Raw genomic sequence first — 24497 nt, 5'->3', positions numbered from 1 at the left:
TTTGTACTTTTTATGAATTGTATCCAATATTTCCTAAAGAGCAGATTGAATTGTTGGATTTTGCCAGGAATACCACATAAATGATATTTCCTTTTTAGTCTATCATATGAAGAAGACCTTCATGGCTGTGTTGTGGTGTGAAATTTAATTGGGTGGTACTCACCATGTTCCTCGGCTTCTAAGTTATCATCTTCCCCTTTGAATTAATAAGTACTTTGTGTGAAGGTCAAAGTAATCTTTACAAAGGGATTAGTAGATTTTATCATTTCTCTCTGCCTTTCCTCCTTATACTGGCTACCTATCTGTCACATTTAGAATAATTAGGATTTTTACCATGATCTATAAGCCCACTTCAAATTTTCTGTGACCCACTGTACGTGTTTTGAGATTCAGTCACACACGCACACTGTAAAACAAAAATTTCACACAACAGTACTATCCTTATTGCATAAGACATACTTCATTCCATACTATTTTCAGTGAGATAAAAACAGTAAGTTCTCTTTTTAATCTACTTAGTTAATTTTTCCAAAAATGTTGAGACCCATAGTTTAAAAGACACTGCCCTCCGGTGATGATTGTCTCAGACTTGACCATTTTTTTCCTGACTACTTTCCTTTGGCCATGATGGCCTTCCTGCTGTTCCTTGTATTAAAAACCTGCTTGTGTTAAAACCCTTATACCTGAAGGGTTCTGCCTTGTCTCATTTGTCCCTTATTCAGTCCTCTCTTCACGTTTTACCTTCCATCTCTTCATAACCTGTACCAAACACAATTGCATTTCTATCCACCTGCTTTTTTTTTTTTTCTCATGGTACTTTGTATTTCTTGATATATTTACATTGTCTTATACATTATGATACCACTAAAGATCCAATCTCATAATTTTCAAACATGAAAAAAATTTTTTTCTTATATTTCTTATAAAATGGCCATTGTCCATAGGTTTTAGTAAAGTAAAAACGTAAGTACATTTCCCCCAATTGTATTTTATGCCACTTAGCTAAGATCTGGTATCTTCCCATGTTCCAGTATCTAGTCAGTGTTAAAACATCATTACATAATTAACTTTACAAATGGATGTTCAAACAAAAATACAACTCAGGATTTTGTAGGACTTCTGTTTTCAAACATCAGTTTTGGACATGCCACATATGTACAACTTATTAGTGAAATTTAACTGTCTAAGCACAATATACACATTTTACAGTATATGGGTTCCCATATCTGAAATAGTGCTCAGCCAGGGATATCCTCAATTGTTGCTTAATAATTACTATAAAGAAAGGAGAGTGGGGGAAGATAGTAGAGTGAGAAGACACTGAGCATGCCTTTTCCCATGGGCACACTGAGCCAATAAATTGTCAGTAAGGCAACTCACTCTGAAAAAACCTAAAAACTAGCACAACAAATCTTCCACAGCTAAAAGCGTAAAGAAAGGCCACATTGAGAGGGGCAGAGATACTTGGTCATGAACCAAACTCCCAGCCTGGGACCCACAAGCAAGAGGAATATCATAGGCTCAAAAGAGTTAGGGAATCAGTCCTCACACTCTGTATTCCTGGCCCTGGGGAACTGCACAGGGAAGGTCAGTCCCCATAATATCTGGCTTTGAAAATCAGCAGGGTTCATTGCTTAACTCTGGAAGCTTTGAAAATTATGGGGCTTAATTGAGAGGGCCAAGAGATAAGAAACCAAGTATCCGCACTTAAAGGGCTCTTGTGCTATATTACTTGGTCTGAGACCCAGCACAGAAGCATCAGTTTGAAAAGTACTTAGGGTTAAACATAGAAATATATTGCCTAATTTCAGGACATGTGCCAGAGGGGCAGGAATCTGTAGGAACTTTCACTGGGAACAGAGGTGCTGGAAAATACCATTTTTTGTGCCCTTCTTCACCCTAGCTGGCTGGAAGCATGTGGGAGCCAATTTTGATATTCTCCCAACTACTCTGCAATGTTCCTTTCCCCACTCCATCATTCCTTGTAGACTTAACCACTCCCAGTCTGTCCCCCCCAGCACATGCTCCTCCGAAGTGGCTTCAGCCTGGACCATCTGGTTGGCAACCCTGACCAGAACCACTGTCCCTCTAAAGCAATTCCTGCCCCAGGAAGGGGAACCTAGGCACCCCCTTCCACCACCACCAGCATGCCCACAGTAGCTATAGCCAGGCCTCTCAGCCAATTGCCAGGGGCAAGCCAGTGTACCTGCAGTCATTACAGACAGCTAGCATAAAGGCTGATCATGCTGGTGGCAAGCTCTGCCCACCAGTTTGCCCACAGTAATCATGGCAATTCATTATTGACCACTTGGTAGAGGGCCGGCCCTGCCTACAAGCAACCCCAGGCCCAGCAGGAGGGTGCATGCAGCCCACAGAAAGGACATCCTTGGAGCACCTGGTTCTAGTGACCTGGGGGAATTGCACTTCCAGGCACCACAGGACACCTTCTGCATTAGGCCACTATTTATTCAATACCAGAAGACACAGCTCACCTACCTAATACATAGAAACAAACACAGAGCCAGACAAAATGAGGAGACAGGATTATGTTCCAGACAAAAGAACAAGACAAAACTTTTCATAAGAGCTAAAAAAAATGGAGATAAACAGTCTACCTAATGGAGTTTGGAGTAATGTTTGGGCTTGAGACAAGAGTGCATAAACAGTGAGAACTTCAGCAAAGGGAAAGAAAATATAAAAAGAACCAATCAGTGCTGAAGAATACAATAATTGAAAAATACAGTACAGGGAATCGACAGGTTAGAGAATGTAGAAGAATGGATTGGGAATCTGGAAGACAGGATAGTGGAAAGCAACCAAGCTAAACAGGAAAAAAATAATTCTTTAAATGAGGAGGTTAAGGGACCTCTCTGAAATATCAAGTGTAATAACATTTGCGCAAATAACATTTGCGTTATTGTTTTTAGGAGAAGAAAGAAAGCAAGAGAAAACCTGTTTGAAGCTATAACAGCTGAAAATTTTCCTAACCTGGGAAGGAAACACACATGCATATTTAAGAGCCCCAAACCAGATGAACTCAAAGAGGTCCACACTAAGACACAATAATTAAATTGGCAAAAACTAGAGATAAAGAGTGACTCTTAAAAGCAATGAGGAAAACAAATAGTTACATACAAGGGAGAGACGTTTCAGCAGAAACTTTTCAGGCCAGAGGGGTGTGGCCTATGTTCAAAATGCTGAAAGAAGAAACGTATAACCAAGAATATTGTACCTTCACAATCTAAGGAGAGATTAAAAAGTTTACCAGACAAAAGTTAAGGGAGTTCATCACCACTAAAGTAGCCTTACATAACAAATGTTAAAGGGACTTTCTTAAGTGGAAAAGAAAAGGCCATAACTAAAATTGAGAAAATTTTGAAGGAAAAACTATCACTAGTAAAAACAAATATACAGGTAAAGGTAGAAAGAAGATCAGTCACTTATAAAACTAGCATATACATTGAAAGATAAAAGCAGTAAAATCAAATATATCTTTAAAAATTAGGAGATACACAAAATAAAAGATATAAAGTAAGACATATACATAAAACATAGAAAAGGAAGTATATATGTTCTAACTTAATATAGACTGTTGTACACATGGGAAGTTATATATGAACCTCATGGTAACCCCAAACTAAGAACCTATAATAGATACACAAAATCATAAAGAGAAAGGAATGTAAGCATAACACTGAAGAAAGTAAGTCACAAAGGAAAAGAGCAAGACAAGAACAGAACTACAGTAGTAACCAGAAAACAGCAAATGACAATAAGTACATAGTTATTGATTACTTCAAATGTAAATGTACTAAATGCTCCAGTCAAAGATATAGGGTGATTGAATGGATTAAAAAAAATCCATGCATATTCAGCCTATGTAAGACTTTCAGATTTGAAGACACATAGAGACTGAAAGTGCAGAGATGGAAAATAATCCCATGCAGATGGAAGTGGGAGGAAAAAAGCAGGGGTAGCAATACTTATATCAGATAAAATAGACTTTGAAACAAAAACTGGAAAAATTTTTTTAAATAAATAAAACGACTGTAACTAGAGACAAAGAATGGGTAATTGCACACTGTTACATAATGATAAAGAGATCAGCCCATTAAGAATATATACCAATTGTAACACTACATAATGATAAAGGGATCAATCCAACAAGAGTATGTACCAATTGTAAATATCTATGCAACCTACATAGGATCACCTGCAAATATTAAAAGACATAATGGGAAAAATTGACAGTAATACAATAATAGACTTTAGCACTCCACTTAAATCAATGGATACACCATCAAGACAGAAAATCAGATTAGTAAGGAAACCGTAGTTTTGAATAACACAACAGACTAGATGAACTTAATTAACACACACACACACACACACACACACAGAACATCCCATCCCAAAATGAAATACACTTTCAAGTGCACATGGAACATTCTCCAGGATAGATCTCATGTTAGGCCACAAGACAAGTCTCAACAAATTCAAAGAGATTGAAACCATATCAAACATCTTTTACAGTCATGGTGTATGAAACTAGAAATCAATTACAAGAACAAAACTGAATAAAACACAGACACATAGAATATAAACAGTATGATGCTAAACAACCAGTGGGTCAATGAAGAAATCAAAGAGGAAATCAGAAATTACGTGGAGATAAATGGAAATAGAAACACAATGACTCAAAATCTTTGGAATGCAGCAAAAGCAGTTCTAAGAAGGACATATATAGCCATGCAGGCCTATCTCAGGAAACAAGAAAAATATCAAATAATCTTACCTTACAGCTAAAGGAATGAAAAAAAAAAGAACAAAGGTCAAAGTTAATAGAAGGAAGATAATAAAGAATAGAACAGTAGTAAATGAAATACAGACTAAACAAACAATAGAAAAGACTAATGAAACTGAAAGCTGGTCCTTTGCAAAGTTAAACAAAATTGATAAACTTTTAGCCAAAGTCATCAATTTAAAAAGACTCAAATTGAAGCAGAAATGAAAGAAGTTAAAACCGATACCACAGAAATACAAAGGATTATGAGACTATGGCAAAAAATTATCAAGTTATTCAACCCAGCTTGAGCTCTCCTGCCTTCTGCAGCCACCTTCCAGGGGCCCACCCAGTCAGCTTGCCCGTGGTCACGGTTCAGCCTGTGGTTTTCTGTGTTCCTTGCCCACTGGGGGCGTGGGACACGCCCAGACCTGCAGGAGGGCAATTACCGTACACCTTATATACCTCTGCTTTTGTTGTTTTCAAATGCTAGATGAATGTTTCTGTGCTAGGTTCTTTTAAATAAAAAGGGGTTAAAACCCAGATGCTGTATATTAATTTGTAATTATGTATAAAGTAAAGCAGTTTTACAGTAAAACTGCAAAAAATTTTTTCAGTGTGTTTTCTGGGATTTTGCCACAACATACTGGCTTTGTATTTTATTTATCTTCCTCTCTAGTTATTGGCTTCAGACTCTACTTGTAAAGTCCCCTCCACCCTTTCAAAAAATAAATGTCCTTTAAGTCTTAAAAAAAAAAATTAGTTCCTAGAAATCTATAATCTTTCAAGATTGAGTTAGAAAGAAAGAAAAAAATCTGAACAGACTGATAACTAGTGAAATTGAATCGTTAATCCAAAATCTCCTAAAAGCCAATGTCCAGGAAAAGATAGCTTTGAAGGTGAATTCACTAGAAATTTAAAGAAAAGATAATAATACCATTCTTCTCAAACTGTTTCAAATAATAAAAGAGGAAGGAATGCTTACAAATTTATTCTACAAGGCATTACCCTGATACTAAAGCCAGGCAAAGACACTAAAAAAAATTACAGACCAATATTTCTGATGAATATAGATATAAAAATACTCAACAAAATATTAGCAAACCAAATTCAAAAATACATTAAAAGGATCATGCACCATGATCAAGTGGGATTTATTCCAGAAACGCAAGAATGGTTCATTCTCCACAGATCTGTCAACATGATAAACCACATCAACAAAATGAAGAATAAAAAACCCATAAGATCATCATAACAGTTGCAGAAAAAGCATTTGACAAAATTTAACAAAAAGCATTTGACAAAATTTAACATTGATTTGTGATAAAAACTTTCAATAAAGTCAGGTATAGAGGGAGCATACCTCAACCCAGTAAATGCCACATATCAAAAGACCACAGTTAATACTTTACTCAAACTGAAAATTTTCCTCTTACAATTAGGAACAAGACAAGGAACAAGACAAGGATGTCTACGCTTGCCATTTTTATTCAACATAGTATTGAGAGTCCTAGCTGCAACATCAGACAACAAAAAGAAAAAGGCATCCAACTGGTAAAGAAGTAAAACTGAGAAGTCCCACTACTGGGTATTTACCCAAAGAAAACAAAAACAATTCATAAAAATAATATGCACAAGCGCCTGGGTGGCTTAGTTGATTAAGTGTCCCACTCTTGATTTAGGCTCAGGTCATGATCTCAAAGTTGTGAGATGGGAGCCCCTTGTCAGGCTCTGGCTGGGTGTGGAGCCTGTTCAACATTCTCTCTCTCCCTCTGCTCCTCCCCTATCTTCTCTCTTCCTCTCTAAAAGCAAAAACAAAAAACCCTAAAAGGTTTTGCACCCATGTGTTCATTTCTGTATTATTCACAATAGCCAAAATATGGAAGCAACCCATGTGTCCATCAGTAGAAGAATGGATAAAGAAGATGTAGATGTTTACACACATGCCGGCACATGCACACACACACGCACACACACACGAATGTTACTCAGCTACAAAAATGGATGAGATCTTGGCCATTTGTGACAATATGGGTAGACATAGAGAGAGAATATTATGCTAAGTGAAATAAGTCAGAAAAAGACAAATAAATGTGATTTCACTTATATGTAGAATCCAATAACCAAAACAGACAAAAAGCAGAAACAGACCCATAAATACAGAGAACAAACTTGCCAAAGGGAAAGGAATGACCTAAACAGGTGAGTGGGAGTGGAAGAAACAGGCCTGCAGTGATGGAAAGAATAAGTCATGGGAATGGAGGACACAGGTATAAGGAATATAGTCAGGTGATGTTGTAGTAACACTATATAGTGACAGATGGTAGCCATACTTGTGGTTAGCATAGTATGAAATAGATACTTATCAAATCATTATGTTGTTCATCTGAAACTAATAGAACATTAGATGTTAAACTACAATTAAAACTATCGCTGCAGATGACATAATATATATAGAAAACCCTAAAGACTCCATCAAAAGTTTGTTGGAACTAATAAGTGAATTTACTAATGTTGCAGGATACAAAATTATGAAAATCTGTTGTTTCTGTATGCTAATTACCATCATAAAGAGGAATTAAAAACATCTCATTTACAGTTGCATCAAAAGCAATTAAAATACCTAGGAATAAATTTAACCAAGGAGGTGAAGGACCTTGTACTCTGAAAACTAAAACATTGATGAAAGAAATCAAACAACACACAAGGAAATGGAAATATATACCGTGCATATGGATTGGAAGAATTTATATTGTTAAAATCTCCATATTGGCGCCTGCCTTTGGCCCAGGGCGCGATCCTGGAGTCCCGGGATCAAGTCCCACGTCAGGCTCCCGGTAAATAAATAAATAAATAAACAAATAAATAAATAAATAAATAAATAAGAATCAATAAATAAATCTATCTTAAAAAAAAAAAGTCCATAACAATCAAAGCAATCTAGATATTCAGGAAAATGCCTATCAAAATACCAATAGCATTTTTCACAGAACTAGAACAAAACATCCTGAAATTTTTATGAACCACAAAAAATTCACTAATAGCCAAGGTATTGAGAATGAACAAAGCTAGAGGTGTCACAATCCCAGATTTGAAACCATACTACAAATCACAGTAATCAAAACAGTATAATACTGGCACAAAAACAGACGCATAAATTAGTGAAACAGAATAGAGAGCCTAGAAATAAACCCATGCTGATATGGTCAATTAATACATGACAAAGGAGGCAAGACTATACAATGGGGATGGGGCACTTGGGTAGCTCAGTTCGTTAAGGGTCCAACTCTTGTTTTGACTCAGATCATGATAAGGTCATAGGACTGAGCCCCGTGTAGGGCTCTGTACTCAGCAGGGAGTCTCCTTGGGAATCTCTCCCTCTCCTTCCTCCTCTCTTTCTGCCCTTCCCCCCCCCACTCTAATAATAAATCTTTTTTTTTTTAATGTACAATAGGGAAAAGATAGCTTATTCAATAAATCATCCTAGGAAAAAAGAACATCTACATGTAAAAGAGTGAAACCAGACCACTTCTTTATACCATATACAAAAAAAACCCTCAAAATGGATTAAAAAACCTAAATATAAGACCTGAAGCCATGTAACTCCCAAAAGAACACATAGGCATTACAGTTTATGCCTCAGCCTTAGCAATATTTTTCTCATTGTCTTTCCTCAGGCAAGGGAAACAATAGCAAAAATAAATAATTGGAACTACAACAAACTAATAATCTTTTTGCATGGCAAAAGATTTCATCAATAAAATGAAAATTCACTTACTGAGTTGGAGAAGAGAATTACGAATGATATATCCGATAAGGGATTAATATCCAAAATACATAAAGAACTCCTATAACTAAAAAAAAAAAAAAATCTGTTTTAAAAATGGGCAGAAGGGGGATCCCTGGGTGGCTCTGCGGTTTAGCGCCTGCCTTTGGCCCAGGGCGTGATCCTGGAGTCCTGGGATCGAGTCCCGCATCGGGCTCCCGGCATGGAACCTGCTTCTCCCTCTGCTTGTGTCTCTGCCTCTCTCTCTCTCTCTCTCTCTCTCTCTGTCTATGAATAAATAATAAATAAAATCTTTAAAAAAAATGGGCAGAAGATCTGAATAGAATTTTTCCAAAGAAGACACACAGGTGACCAAGATACCTGTGAAAATATATTCAACATTACTAATCTTCAGGGAAATACAAACCAAAACCACAGTGAATCATCATCTCACACTGGAAGAATGGCTAGTATCAAAAAAGACAAGAAGTAACAAATGTTGGTGAAGACACAGATTAAAAGGAACCCTCATGCGCTTTTGATGGAAATGTACTTTGGTGCAACTGTTATGAAAAACATGGAGTTGCCTCAAAAAGTTAGAAATAGAAATAACCACATGATCCAGTAATTCCACTTCTTGGTATTTATTCAAAGGAAATAAAAAACACTAACAATAAAAGCACTAACTTCCATTGTTCATGTTAGCATTATTGATGATAGCCAAAAACCAACATTGGGAAATATTATGTGTCCATTGGTGCATTAATGGGTAAAGAAAAAGTGTATATACATAAAATATATTTTTTAGCCATAAAAGAGAATTTTGCCATTTGTGACAACATGGAACAGTTTGATGGCATTATGGTAAATGAAATAAGTCAGAGAAAAATATATGATCTCACTTATATGTAGAATCTCTGAAACAAAACAAATGAACAATGACAAAAACAGACCCGTAAATACAGAGAACTGGTGGTTGCCAGAGGGGAGGAGAGTAAGAAGATAGACAAAATAGGTTAAGGGGATTAAAAAGTACATACTTGGAGTTATAAAAAAAATCACAGGGATCAAAGTATAGCATAGGGAATATAGTCAGTGATATTATAACAACTGTTGATTTATGGTAACTATACTTACCGTGGTGAGCATTTTGTAATGTATATGATTGTTGGATCACTATGTCATACACCTAAAACTAATGCTGCATTACATGTCAACTAGGCTTCTATTAACATTAACAAAGAATAGTTACTATAAAATGGGCTTTGGAGAGCATCCAGTGATGGTAATTAAGAATATGGATTTGGAAGCCTACCCAAACTAAAATCCCACTTGCTGTTTATTAGCTTCTTAACTGAAATGTCTTAATGTCTTAGGTTTGAGTTCCTTCTATAAAATGGCATCATATTCCTAATTCTCAAGTAGTGAAGTTTAAATAATGTACTTGTAAAATAGTTGTAAAATAGAAATAAGTATATATTGTTCTCTGCCTCTAGTTCCTAGCACAGAGTTCCTGAAACCCTTGTAATTTCCTAAATGATAAGAGCAAGAGGAGCATCTTTTTTTTGTAATATCTGATCTTTTGATATAGGTTCCTGACAGAGCCACTAATCCCTTGGTATTTGACCCTAGGTCAAATAACTCCTAGTAGGTTATAGGAATGTCCTTTGTTCTAAGGAGATAACTCTTGGTGGGCTTTTCACCAGAAAGACCACACCATGATTAGAAGCTTGGAACTTTTCAGCCCCACCTCCTATCCTTTAAGAAAAAGAGAGATACTAGAGACGGAGTTAATGATTGATCATGCCTATGTGATGAAACTTTCATAAAAATCCCAAAATGCAGTGTTCATTGAGCTTCTGGGTTGCTGAACACCTTACCATGTGTTCAGAAAGATGGCATGTCTGATGAGGGAATGAAAGTTTTGTGCACCTTCATATAGATTGCACTGTGCATCTCTTTTATCTGGATGTTCATTTTTATCTGTTATCATATTTTTTTATAATAAATATGAGTTTTGTTAACTCTCTTAGTAAATTATGGAACTCAATGAGAGGGTTTTTAGAACCCTGATTTGTGGCCAATCAGAAGTACAAATGACAACTTGGGTCTTGAGATTGGCATCTGAAGTGAAGATTTGGGAGAGAGTCTTGTGGAACTGAGGCTTTAGCCTGTGGGATCTGATGCTCCCTCCAAGGAAATTGTGTCAAAGCAGAATTGAATTGTAGGACATCTTGCTGGTAAAACCCACACATCTGGTGTCAGAAATGTTCTGACTCTGATAGTATTGTGAGAGTAAAGGAGAAACACAAGAATATCTTTCCCTTATACAATTGTAGATACAGATCAACGCAATACTTAACGCATAGTGAGAAATGGGTAAATTTTAGCAATTTGTTCTCTGTATAGAATGTTTGGATTTGGAATTAAATAATAGAATTTGGAATTAAAGTTCCATATCGTTAACTTTTCAGTCTGGCCTCAAAAATACATTTTGTTTCTGAACAGATAAAACCTTTTTCTTAATACTCATTTTCAATTTAATTTGGTAATAGCAGTGATTAGAGGTTATTTAAATGTCTTTACTTGGACATTAATCTTCAAAAGTCTTTATTTGCTAAGTGTTCTACAAAGAGAAGAAAAAGTCTATCAACTAACTACTTGAAATACATTTCAAAGTTTTCTCCAAAGAATATTTTACTCTAATTGTATTGTAGTCTTACTAGTACTTCAAAGATAAATACAATCTTTTCTTTAATAAATATGAAAATAGAAGAAATGTGGAATTATATTTGCCAAAGGGTTTATGGATTTAGGAATTTTTTCCTAAATTTGGCAGTAGCAAAGAATAAGTTTGTCAAATACGTAAATTGTCTAGTATAAATTAATTCTTCTAATTTAAGTGTTAAAACTTTAAAGTTCTTTTTTAATGGAATCCTACTAAAACTTATTTGCCCAGCATCTTCTATAGAATATTTTGAAGAGAAAGTAACATTTTATTGATAGTTGAATGTCATCAGGGTAAACATAAATTACCATGCTGTATATGTATATAGTAATACTCAGAGATATTTGAAGTAAGTAAGGCTCTTTAACCCTATGGCTAATAAGTACCTTTAGCCTTCTCCATTTAAAAATTTTATTTTCTGGCTATTCATGGTTTGTTTCAGTTCTTTCCACTGCTAATAAACTACTGGGTATTACTTCCTTTGTCAGTGTTGGCCCAAAACAGTTGTTCTTATCCTTCTTTCTTATTTGCTGTCCCATTTTGCTCTTGAACACCAACCTGTCACTTTGAGATTGTGGCATATGTTCTTACTACTCAGGGAACTTTGAACATCTTATTATTGATTCTTACAGGTAATTGCCCATGCCAGATAATAGATAATGTCTCACTTCCCTTGTTTTGTCTGCTTCAAAGTATGATAATGTTTTTGTTGTTCTGCAGACATTTTCTTTCTTATGTTGATATTTTTTGTTTTTATAAGATCATACAAAAGTGCCCTTAATTTTAATTGTAATTTTTAATTATCACATTTCATTGTAATCTTAATTCTGATTTGTTTTTCTTTTGGACAAAATTATGTTGTGTGGATTTTTAGAGTTTGCAGGAAACAGAAAACCTCCGGAATTATCTTGAGATGGATATTTAGTTGCAAACATAAGTGGAGATTATAGGGAGCCGTAGAAACAGTCTCTTTCAGATCTCATGAAGAACTAGAAGGTCATTCTATAAACAAATACATTGGCAAGTCAGGTCTAAAGGAGAAGTAGAAAATTGTTTAGAAAATAGCATGTAGTTTTGATGAACAGGTAATCTGCTTAGCTCTTGAGAACCGGATGTCCCTTGCTCTGTACTTCAGTGCAGTGCATGACATCTTTCCTGGATTATTTTAAGTAACAGTAGTCTTAAGTTGCTGGAAGAAGAGCATCAAATCTTAGCATCTCAAGGCTCAGAAGAAGACCTGTTGCTGCTGAGGGGGGAAAAAATAACTTTTGAAAACACCTCTCTAGGCCTAGGGGAGAAATCAGATCATCTGAGGCCTATTAGAAGTTTCCTACCACTGGAGGAAGGAGAATATCACTGAAAAGGTCCAAACCCTGAAACTCAGGGATATAAGGCCCAGGACTAAGGCTGAACCAAGAGTATGAAGCCCCTCAACTCCCTGCCATGAGGCTAGGAAGCAGCGAGTAACTGACAACAGCAGTCTACCACTAAAGAAGGTAAAGCATAGAGAGACTCTGACAGGCAGATAGATATATAGTGAAAGCCTAAAGCTGGAGGTAAAATAGAGCTGAGGAAAATCCTCCATCAACTCAGCCCCCACCAGCCCCTACCAGTTAACACGAGGGGAACTTGAAGCCAGGGTTGCACTGAGAGTAACTATAACAACAACAGAACTCAAGTTTAGACTAGCCTTTTCACACCCTACTCTGTCATAACTACCCACACTAATGACCTAGCAGAAGTGTGTCCATTCCTAGGCATAAATACTACTTACCTCAGTCTCTACTGCCTTTCACATCCAGTATTCGATCAAAAATTACAAAGCTTGGGGATCCCTGGGTGGCGCAGCGGTTTGGCGCCTGCCTTTGGCCCAGGGTGCGATCCTGGAGACCCGGGATCGAATCCCACATCGGGCTCCCGGTGCATGGAGCCTGCTTCTCCCTCTGCCTGTGTCTCTGCCTCTCTCTCTCTCTCTCTCTCTCTGTGACTATCATAAATAAAAAAATAAAAATTAAAAAAAAAATTACAAAGCTTAAAAGGGGGGGTGGGGGGCACACCAGAAAGAAACATCCCACTGACAAGAGATAAGGCAGACTACGTCACAAGACTCAAATCTCAAATGATCTGTATTTTGGAACTACCAAACAAGGAACTTAATGTAACTGTGTGACATTAAAGAGTTTTGTGGGGAAAATGGGTTACATGGATATATAAATAAATACAGAATAATAGCAGAAAGAAACTAAGCAAAATGAAAATTCTAGGAAAAAAAACACAGCAAAAAGAATGCCTTCAACATATTTATCAGTATATTCAATATATCTGGAAAAAGAATTAGTGACCTTGAAAATAGGTTATAAAAAATTAGTAGAACCTAAGCCAAAGTGGGGTATGGGATGGGAATTAAAAAGAAAAAAACTGAGCAGTTAGGATATATGGGGAAATATTAAATAGTCTAACATACATCTGATTGGGATCCCAGAAGAGACATGAAACATTCACCAAAATAGACCAAAATAATCAACAAATTTTGTTGATTGTTTTAAAAGTAATTTAAAAAATTTTAAAAATAATCATAAACTGATTGTTCTCTGACCGTAACAACTAAAGTAGATATTAGTAAAACAGAAAAATCTGGAAAACCCATCCAAATAATTTGGAAATTAACACATTTCTTTAATAACCCATCAGTCATACTGAACCTCACAAAGGAAATTAGGAAATTTTGTATTTAATGAAAATGAAGCACAATCCATGTGGGATGCAGCTAAAGCAATGCTTAGAGGGAATTTTTATAGCATTATAGGTTATATTAGAAAAGAAAAAATATACTAATAGTTTAATCTTGCACCTTAAACTAGGGAAAGAAGAACAAACCAAATCTAAAGCAAAGATTCTGCTCTTAAAGGTAAGAGCAGAAATCAGTGGAACTGAAAATAATAAAGAAAAGCAATGAAACCAAAAGCTGATCCTTTGAAAAGACTAATCTTGGTAAATCTCTAGCAGGATAACCAAGGAAAAAGAAAACACAAATTATCAAACCAGGAATAAAAATGTGCAGAAAGGTCCAAAGACACTAAGGTGTAATAATGGAATATTATGAGTTCTATTTATTTTCATATCTTTGACAATTCAAGTGAAACAAATTCCTTGAAAGATAAGCATTACCACAGTTCACTCAAGAAGAAATAGATAACTGCAGTAGTCCTATATCTGTTAATAGGATTGAATTTATTGTTAAAAACCTAACAAAACTCCAAACCTAGATAGCTTCACCATTGTTCTACCAAACAAAGAAATAGTATCATTATTCTACAGACTGTCCCAGGAAATAAAAAAAAAAAAAAAAAAAGGAACATCTCAACTTATTTTATGAGGTTGCAGTACTCAGCCAAAGATAGGACAAAATAAAAAAGGAAAGAGGAAGGGAGGGAGGGAGGAAAACCAGTATTGTCCATGAATATAAATGCAGAAATTCTCAGTAAACTATCAATGAAATCCAGTAGTAAGTAAAAGGATAATACATCATGACCAAGTAAAGTTTATCTTGAGAACTCAATACTGATTCAGCATTCAAATTGACATTCAGTATTATCAACAAATGAAAGAAAAATATTTTAGTCCCATTTATGCCATTTATGATAAAAATGCTTGCCAAACTAGGAATTGAAGGTAACTACCTCCCTGAGAAACCTAGAGTTAACATTATACTTTATGGTAGAAGATCAAATGCTTCCCCTCTAAGATTGGTAACAGGCAAGGGTGTTTGCCCTCTACTCCTAGTCAGCATCATGCTAGAAATCCATCCTAATGAAGTGAGGCAAGAAAAAGTAGTAAAAAGCATAAATAATTATCACAAAATTCCAGTACTATTATAAGAAGAACGAAACCATACATTGTTTAGGTTTTATCTTAAAATCAGTGTTTATATGCAGTTCCTTTATCCACTTAGTTTGCAACCTTGGAATAGAATTATAAGCCTGTTTTCCTTTTTTTTTTTTTTTTTAAAGATTTTATTTATTTATTCATGAGAGACAGAGGCGGGGGTGCACAAACACAGGCAGAGGGAGAAGCAGGTTCCATGCAGGGAGCCCGACATGGGACTCAATCCCGGGTCTCCAGGATCACACCTCGGGCTGAAGGCAGCGCTAAACTGTTAAGCCACCAGGGCTGCCCAAAGCCTATTTTCCTATCATGGCCAGTAACCAGCAACCCAAGAAGGATCAAACATCTTTCGGTGGCGTGTGTTTGTGTGTGTGTGTGTCATCTTGTTTATTTAGCTATGTGGAATACTTGATTTAAAATGAAGACAAGGAAGGCTGGACTTTACTAAATAAAATGAATATTACACAATCTCTTACTATACATAGAAAAATTCTAAAATGTTTATCTCATTAAAGCATGTTTTGTCTCACAGTGTATTACTATTTGCAGTTACTATCATCAGACGAATTTTAATTTGTTTTTAAAACTTACAGAAACTTGGTTTTGAGTATATTTAAAACACCCAATCTTATTTCAAGAATAACTTGTTCAGGGGCACCTGGGTGGCTCAGGTTGTGATCCTGGGGTCCTTGGATCGAGTCCCACATCAAGTTCCTCTCAGGGAGCCTGCCTATGTCTCTGCTCTCTCTGTCTCTCATGAATAAATAAATAAAATCTTTAAAACAAACAAACAAACAAACAAACAAAAAAAGGAATACCTTGTTCACTTTTTCCTGGGCAGATCTGCAAACTACTGAAACATGCAGTATAGTAAAGTATAAAATTGAAAGTGATGGGCATACAGGTAGAACTATATATAAAATAGAATTTGACAATAAAATGACAAGCAGATAATGAATTTTTCTTATTTTTGAAATGGTGCCAGAATCTAGAAACTTGTCTAAATTGAACAACATAATTAACATAAAGGTTTTCTTTGTAATAACTATTCACACATTCTTCGGCATAAAATTATTTAAGTGCTACACGATTCTATGAAGATCACTGCTGAGTTGCTGTGCTTTCCTCATTAATGTTGCTCATCTCATTTGTTTAATTTGCAATGCCAATAATATTTAAGGAAGAATCTATAGAAGATGCCTAGAATGGTAATAAAGAATATTTGCATTTACTAAGGTCTTTCTAAATGCCAACACTCTGCAGGTGCTTGAAATATATTTTACTCATTATAACAATTACAAAATAAGTACTATTATTATCATCATATTTACAGGAGAATAAAATAGGGGCTAAGTATCCTACCTAGAGTCACAGTTCTCACACTCAAAGACCATATAAAGGAAATGAGATAAGTTCTGTAGGAGAGGTATAAATTATTATTGCCATATTTCTTTTTATTAATATTGGAGAAAACTGCTCAGAAGAGAAGGTGCTATTTAAGTATGGCATAAAGTACAGGCATACTTCATTTTACTGTGCTTTGTAGATGCAGTGTTTTTGTTATTTGGCCATCTTTTTTTACAATTGAAAGTTTGTGGCAACTCTGCTGAGCAACTCTGTGGGTGCCATTTTTCCAACAGCGTTTGTTCACTGTGTCTCCTTGTCACATTTTGGTAATTCTCAATAATAAAAAAGTTTGAAATATTATATTTGTTATGGTCATCTGTGATCAGTGATCTTTGATGTTAACTATTGTTTTTTGGGGGTGCCACAAACTTTGCTCATATGAGATGACAAACTTAATCTATAAATGTTGTATACATTCTAACTGCTTTGCCAACCTGGCCATTCCCCTCTCTTCCTCTCCAACCCTCCCTATTTCCTAAGACAATAATAATGAAGTTAGTTACCAATTAATAACCCTACAGTAGCTCCTAAGCATTAAAGTGAAAGGAAAGATCACATGTCTCTCACTTTAAAATCAAAAACTAGGCCTCTTGCTCCAAATGGTTAGCTAAGTTGTGAATGTGAAGGAAAAGTTATTGAAGGAAATTAAAAGTGCTACTTTGTGAACACACCAGTGATAAAGCAAAACAGCCTTAGCTGGTACAGATTGAGTTTTAGTGGTCTAAATAGAAAATGAAACCAGCCACAACATTCTCTGAAGCCAAAGACAAACCCAGATCAAGACCCCAACTCTCTTCAATTCTGTGAAGGCTAAGAGAGGTACAGAGCTATAGAAGAAAAGTTTGAAGGTAGCCAACCTTGATTCATGAGGTTTGAGGAGAGAAGCCATCTCCATAACATGAAAATGCAAGGTGAAGCAGCAGCAAGTTATCCAGAAGATCTGGCTAAGATAAATAATAATGGTGGCTACAGTAAACACAGATTTTTCTTTTTTTTTAAACACAGATTTTTTTAAAAAAATATTTTATATATTTATTCATGAGACACACAGAGAGAGAGAGAGAGAGAGGCAGAGACACAGGCAGAGGGAGAAGCAGGCTCTATGCACGGAGCCGGACATGGGACTTGATCCTGGGTCTCCAGGATCAGCCCTGGGCTGAAGGCAGCACTAAACCGCTGAGCCACCCGGGCTGCCCCAACAACAGATTTTCAATAGACAAAACAGCTTTCTATTGGAAGAAGATGCCATCTAGGACTTTGATAGCTAGAAATAGGTCAGTGCCTGGCATCAAAGCTACAAAGGATAGGCTTGTTGCTCTTGGAGGTGAATTTAGCTGGTGTTTTTAAGTTGAAGCCAGTCCTCATTTATCATTCTGTAAATTCTAGAGCCCTTAAAAATTGTGCTTAATCTACCTTCCTTTGCTATATAAATGGAACAACAGAGCTGGATGACAGCATTTTTTCTAACAACATGGTTTACTAAATATTTTAAGCCCACTGTTAAGACCTGCTGCTTAGAAAATAAAAAGATTCGAAAAAAAAAAAAAAAAAGAAAAGAAAAAGATTCGTTTCAAAATACTACTGTTTGATAATGCATCTGGTCATCCAAGAGCTCTGATGGAGATGTACAATGAGGTTAATGTTTTCATGCTTGCCAACACAACATCCATTCTGCAGTCCAGGGATCAAGGAGTAATTTTGACTTTCAAGTCTTATTTAAGAAACACATTTTATAAGGCTGTGGCTTCCATAGACAGTGATTCTTCTGATGGATCTGAACAAAATCAGTTAAAGACCTGAACAAATTCACCATTTAAGGTGCCAGTGAGAGCATTCATGATTTTTGAGAAGAGGTCAAAATACCAATATCAATAGGAGTTTGGAAATTGTTGATGATTTTGAGGGGCTCAAGAGTTCAGTAGAGGGAGTAACTGCAGATATGGAAATACCAAGAGAACTAGAATTAGAAGGGGAGTCTGAAGATGTGACTGAATTGCTGCAATCTCATGATAAAACTTGAACTGATGAACAGTTGCTTCTTTGACATAAGCAAAGAAAGTGGTTTCTTGAGATGGAATCTAATTCTGGTTCAGATGCTATGAAGATTATTGAAATTGACAACAAAGGAGTTGTTGAGTCCACTGTAATGGAGCTGTGTATAAAGTACGTGGGTGTGGAAGAAAAGGAGCATCTAAGTCGGACTAAGGGGTACATCGCAGGATCTCCATCCCCATCTTCTTATTCATGGTTGATCTCCCTCAGTGGTTAGCCTTTTACTTGGTGGTTTAGGGCCCTCTATTCTCTCCCTGTTGTCCATTCATATATGCGAGGATCGGTGGTACATCATTTTCACTGTTAATACCCCGTACATTCTTAAGGCACTTGTCTCATAAAAGTAAACACATTGTTACGAAAATATGTTTTCAATCTGTATTTCAGTTATTTTTTTTCTTCTGTGAAAGCCCTTGGTAAGTAAATAAATGAGCATATTAGAAGGACATGCAGGGAAGAGAGCTGAAACAGTGTTGGGTCTATCTTAGTATAAAAGGCCAGGCAGTTGGTGGTTTTGAAAACAAACCTCATTTAGCCGATGATTAGCAGGAGCAAAGCAAACCATGTGAAATTGCTGCTTTTGTAATTAATAGTATTTTGATTCTACTGTAATAGAGAGATGTATAAAGTGAGAGTGGAAGAGAAGGAACATCTAAGTCAGAATAAGGGGCCTATTTTTTTTTCCAAGAATAAATGTACCAGTTTTATTTTATTTTAAACGTTTCACTGTTATATAAACAAAGCTGCAGTAAACATCCTTGTAAGTATATATACACAGGTATAATCTGTGAACAATGTCTGCCAGCCTCTCTCCTTTCTGTGAAGAACAAACAAAAGCCCTATCCTCAGGCATTGCTGGAGCAACAGAAGTTGGGTTGCTCTGTCACAGGATTCTCCTGTGACCAGGAGCCTATGCTGGTACGGTTATACCAACAAATCCTCTTGCTGGAGAGTCACTTCAGTTTTTCCTATTGAATACAGGTCAGGTCTCTACCTCTCACTTTAACCCAACACTTTTATTCTCCAGGCTGCTTTGAAACTCATGAGAACAATTCAGTATTTATCAAGTACTATGCATATTTTATATTTTCTACATTTGTTATGATTTTGTTCATATGGTATTTAGACATTTTTAACTCTGATAACATTAAAGAATCATTTCAACCTATTTTCATTAAAAGAAGTATTCTTGTAGGTAGAATCCAAATATGAGTCTCGACTTGATGTTTTTGTATTAAAATGAATTCCTCTGGTCATCAATATTGCAAAAAAATTAACATAATAAACATTCTTGACATGGGTACTATAAATTGTACATCAAAGTAAATAATTTATAAACAAACAGATTTGAGCTTTAATCCCAGCATTGTGGTTGTTCTTTGTAGCCTAAAACAAGTTCTCAAACTTTCCAACTATGTTCTTTTATCTATTAAATGAAGATAATAATAGCCTTGTAGGGAAATGGTAGGTTGTTGAGATTATTTATTACATGCCTGGCATTTAAGCACATGCTTATAAAGCCTAGGAGCTATCTTTGTTCTTGGTAGTTATTATTACAAGTTACATTTGTAAACATCATATTTGTATTCTGTGGTTTAAAAATACTTTCCCGTTTAAAAATATTCTGCCTATAAATTAGTGCTTTAATATCATGTTTAATCCAGGTTATTAGTATAGTGTAGTGGTTAAGAACATAGATTCTGGGTTTCAAATCTCAGCTCCATGACTTATTATTACCAGGCTGACCTTCAGTAAGTAACTTGGAATTCCTCAACTTTGAAATGGACATCACGCTAGCACATTTCTCCCAGGCACATTTCTGAAGAAGTAATCAGATTATGCATATAGAAAGTTTAGAAGAGCTGCTGACATAGCACTGTGTGTCAGTTATTGGCATCATCATTATTAATTTGCTGTCTCTTTTTATTTTAGGTGAATCTTGGAAGCAACCAGTACCTTTTCTCTGTCATAGTGGACCCTAAAGAAATGCCCTGTTTCTGTTTGCGTCATGATGTTGATGCCCTACTCTGGCAACCACACTCCAGCAAACAAGATGATATGTGGGAACACATTGCAACTTTCAATGCTTTAGGTATAAAGCAAGCTCTTTGCAGGCGCGTTTTCTATTATGTCAAAAATCATGGTCATTTATTTTAAATTCATTTCTTTTTTTCTTTTTCTTTTTAATTTGAGCTGTCCTAATTATATTTGAATTGATTTGTGCTATAATTTCGTTGCTTTTACTATGGCTGGTGAATGTTAGTACTTTTGGAACAGTAGGATTAATCTGTTTTTATGCTTGTACACAAGATCAACACAATAGAAATCAAAGTGGTTATCTAACCACTGGAGTCATTCTAATCAGTCATTTGTTTATTCCAAGTAAGCTATACTGTATTAGAACATGAACAGTGGGTTTGATAGTACCCTACATGGAACTTGTATTCAGGTTTCTTCAGAGTAATCTTCAAAAACATAATAGAATTGCTCTAAGATAATGCTCATGAGGAGACATCTTTCATGGAACTGTCATGTCAAAGAGAGCCATTGTAATGAAAACACTTAGGGAAATGGTGGTAAGCAGAAATCAAATTTATTCTGTAGGATAAAAGGGAAATGGTTTTAAAACTAAGTCTTGAAAATTTTTAAGATACATAATTATAGACTCATGCAATAATTGGTTTTATGTCTAGATATATTAGTATTGTGTGGGAAAAGTTTTTTATATAAATTAGGCACAGTTATTGCTTTATTGAGTAATTATTTTAAACTGGCAACAGGAAGTAAAATTCTACATTCGGAATACAACCCTAATTATAGAGGAGATTTGTCAATTATCCTTTATAGTTAATAATATAGGCCGCTTAAACTGGTTAATTTAGACTCCAAGTGGATTTTTATGATGTGAAATACAAAGTTTTGTTGAAAAATTTAAACACATAATTTCTAGCCTCTGTACTATAATTTGCATTTAATTCTGAATCTTTTTTCAGTAAAGAAAGTACTATCACATAATTTTCATATGCTCAGATTATTCATTTGTATCCCTAAATCTGTTACAGAATTCTGTGCTTGAGTCTAAGTTAAATTAACGTTACATTAGATGTAGTCTTGAGATACTATATACATTATTAATTTTCTCGAGGTTAGTTTAGAATTAGAGCTGATTCTAAAATACTCAAATAGGTATCTATATCCTCTTCACTTTTCCTCCTCAGATCCTGCTGAATATTAAAAACCATCATTGAAGAATGCCTGGGTGGTTCAGTTGGTTAAGCATCTAACTCTTGATTTTGGCTTAGGTCATGGTCTAAAGGTCATGGGATTGAGTCCCATGTGGGACTCAGTGCAATGTCTGCTTGAGATTCTCTCCCTCTGCCCTTCCCCCTACCTGTACACACAAACTCTCTCTCAAATAAATAAAATCTTAAAAAATAGTATTCCTCCTTCTGTGCTCAGTTGTTCCTTTGCTCATTACTTGGTGAATCTCAATTTACATTAGTGTTCTATTTTTTACCTTACGTGTTAGGACATTCAGTAACCATGTCCCAATCTGAAAGTCCTAATTTGTATTTCAGAACACAAACACCCTTTTAACCTGTAAAGATTTTTTAAAAGACAAGTTTTTTTCAGAGCCTAATTAGTTTTCAAGGGATGTCCTAATTGAGTTTTTAAAATCAGATACTTGAATTTTCATTCCATCTTATAATCTCAAGGTCCTACTTCTGGAAGCTGAAGTACAACAAAATCCTGTTACATTGTTGGTGTATAAAAATACCACTAACATTATAAATAATAAGAGCATCCATTGTCATACTAGCATTTTCAGGTTCAAGGCCTATATTATGGACACACTCCTGAAATAACTTTACAGCAGTATTCTATAAATATTTTTCCACTTATTTGATAAAAAAAGATTCTCTGATGCTACATCTCTGATTAATGAGCTTAATTATTTTTTTTAAAGATTTGTTTATGGGACACCTGAGTCGCTCAGTGGTTGAGCATCTGCCTTTGGCTCAGGGCGTGATCCCAGAGTTCTGGGATCAAGTCCCATATTGGGCTCCCGATAGGGAGCCTGCTTCTCCCTCTGCCTGTGTCTCTGCCTCTCTTTCTGTCCCTCTCATGAATAAATAAAACCTTAAAAAATATATTTATTTATTTGAGAGAGAGAGAGTCTCAAGCAGGCTCCATACCCAGCAGGAGATAGTCACTCAGCCCATTTCACAACCCTGAAATCATGACCTGAGCTGAAATCAAGACTCTGATGCTTAACTGATTATTAAATTGGCATTTAAGGATAGTTTGACATGTTTTCAGGTCTTTTGATTTTAGATTTTTAGTGTTTTGTTCATAGAAATAATAAGGAACTATGTTGTGTTTTTCTTAAAGAGATAAAAATCCCTATCTATTTTGTTCCTTAGAAATTAAAGCTATATTTGCACCAGTTGGAGAAATTGATTGTGGTTAATCATTAATGGTTCAGAATTCAACCACTGTTGAATATTTATGGTGTATATTTTATTGAGGCATTTTAATCTGTAGTATAGATTATTAAATACTAAATGTTTAAGCACATTTTTCTTCTTTTTAATATATGAGTTTTATTTGTTCATTTCTTGGCAGGCTACGTCCAAGCATCAAAGAGAGACAAAAAGTTTTTTGCCTGTGCTCCCAATTACTCCTATGCAGCCTTGTGTGAGTGCCTTCGTCGAGTATTCATCTACCGTCAGCCTACTCCCATGTCCACTGTACTTTACAACAGAAAGGAAGGCAGGCAAGTAGGGCAGGTTGCTAAGCAGCAAGTAGCAAGCCTAGAAACCAATGATCCTATTTTAGGCTTTCAAGCAACAAATGAGAGATTATTTGTTCTCACTACCAAAAACCTCTTTTTAATAAAAGTAAACACAGAGAATTGATTACTCCAATATATTGGCTTCTCTATACTGAAAAAGTATTCAGTGGTAGCCAGAAGGCTGGTAGTCATACTATAGCCTGTTAAGTTTTACTATGTTAAATAAAATTATCTTGTATGAATTTTTTATTTTTTAAAGGATATTGGAAGTATATTCAAGAGATTATGATTCTGTAAAAGCTATGGAACAAAGCTGCAAATTTAGAGAAAACTGGCTTCTGTAAAAAATGTAAAGAAAGTCTTAGTAAGTATAATTTTTTTAAAAAAACAGGCTGTGGAATTTCATCTTTTATATGAAAGGTGTACAATTCAGTGTTTAAAAATAAAAATATTTATCATGTATGCCTTGTTCATTAATAGTTTTCCCTCATTCTGTACCTATAGAATTTTTAGATAACAATTAAAATGTTGATTCTTGTAAATACTACATTGCTGAGGAAAAGGGGGAATCCAAGAGAAGTACAGCAGGTCCAGTATTGTTAAAGGTTGCTGAAAGACTAAGATTTTTTTGAAATTAATTTTTTCCAATTTTTAAATTTTTGTCCATTTGTTCTTCTTCAGACATAGACAAAGAGAAATGATAAGATTCCACAAAGTGTAGCTCATATTCATTGCTAAACAACAAACCACCTCAGAACTCAGTGATTTAAAACAAAGATATTTGAAATTCACTGATTTGGCCATCTCTGTTCTTTCTTTGTGGCATCTCATTCTCCAGCAAGCTAGATTTGTCTTATTCCTGTGATAGAAAAAACACTGCAGGAAAGCAAGCCTTAGTATATAAGAACTTATCGAGCCTGTGTTTCCATCATTTTGCTCTTCTTCATGGAAAAAAAGCAAATTATATGGCCAAGTATAGAGTCAGTGTGAAAGAGAACTGCACAGGAACACAGATAACAGAAGCTATAATTCTTTGGAGCCATTAATGTAACAGTCTGTCACACACAAATTATGATTTATC

The 24497-nt window shown here is 35.4% G+C and overlaps 1 protein-coding gene across 4 annotated transcripts in view; it reads left to right on the top strand.

The window, feature by feature from the left end:
* Positions 1–23878, top strand: part of NUDCD1 (NudC domain containing 1) — an 88722-nt gene extending 64844 nt beyond the window's left edge. For 3 of the 4 annotated variants that reach the window (XM_072774254.1, XM_072774252.1, XM_072774253.1), the window contains 2 exons: positions 20554–20713; positions 23248–23578. In XM_072774254.1, coding sequence (XP_072630355.1) covers positions 20554–20713; positions 23248–23540 — 453 coding nt within the window. In that variant the 3' untranslated portion in view covers positions 23541–23578. Of the gene's footprint in view, positions 1–20553; positions 20714–23247; positions 23579–23675 lie in introns of those variants that run through there. The other variant, XM_072774251.1, reaches the window with a different exon arrangement.
* The last annotated feature ends 619 nt before the right edge of the window (positions 23879–24497 follow it).

This window comes from Canis lupus, chromosome 14 (genome assembly GCF_048164855.1).
Source record: "Canis lupus baileyi chromosome 14, mCanLup2.hap1, whole genome shotgun sequence".
In the NCBI taxonomy this organism is placed as follows: domain Eukaryota; kingdom Metazoa; phylum Chordata; class Mammalia; order Carnivora; family Canidae; genus Canis; species Canis lupus.
The sequence above is the reverse complement of the archived record's forward strand: the minus strand, read 5'-3'. Positions and strand labels throughout refer to the sequence as shown.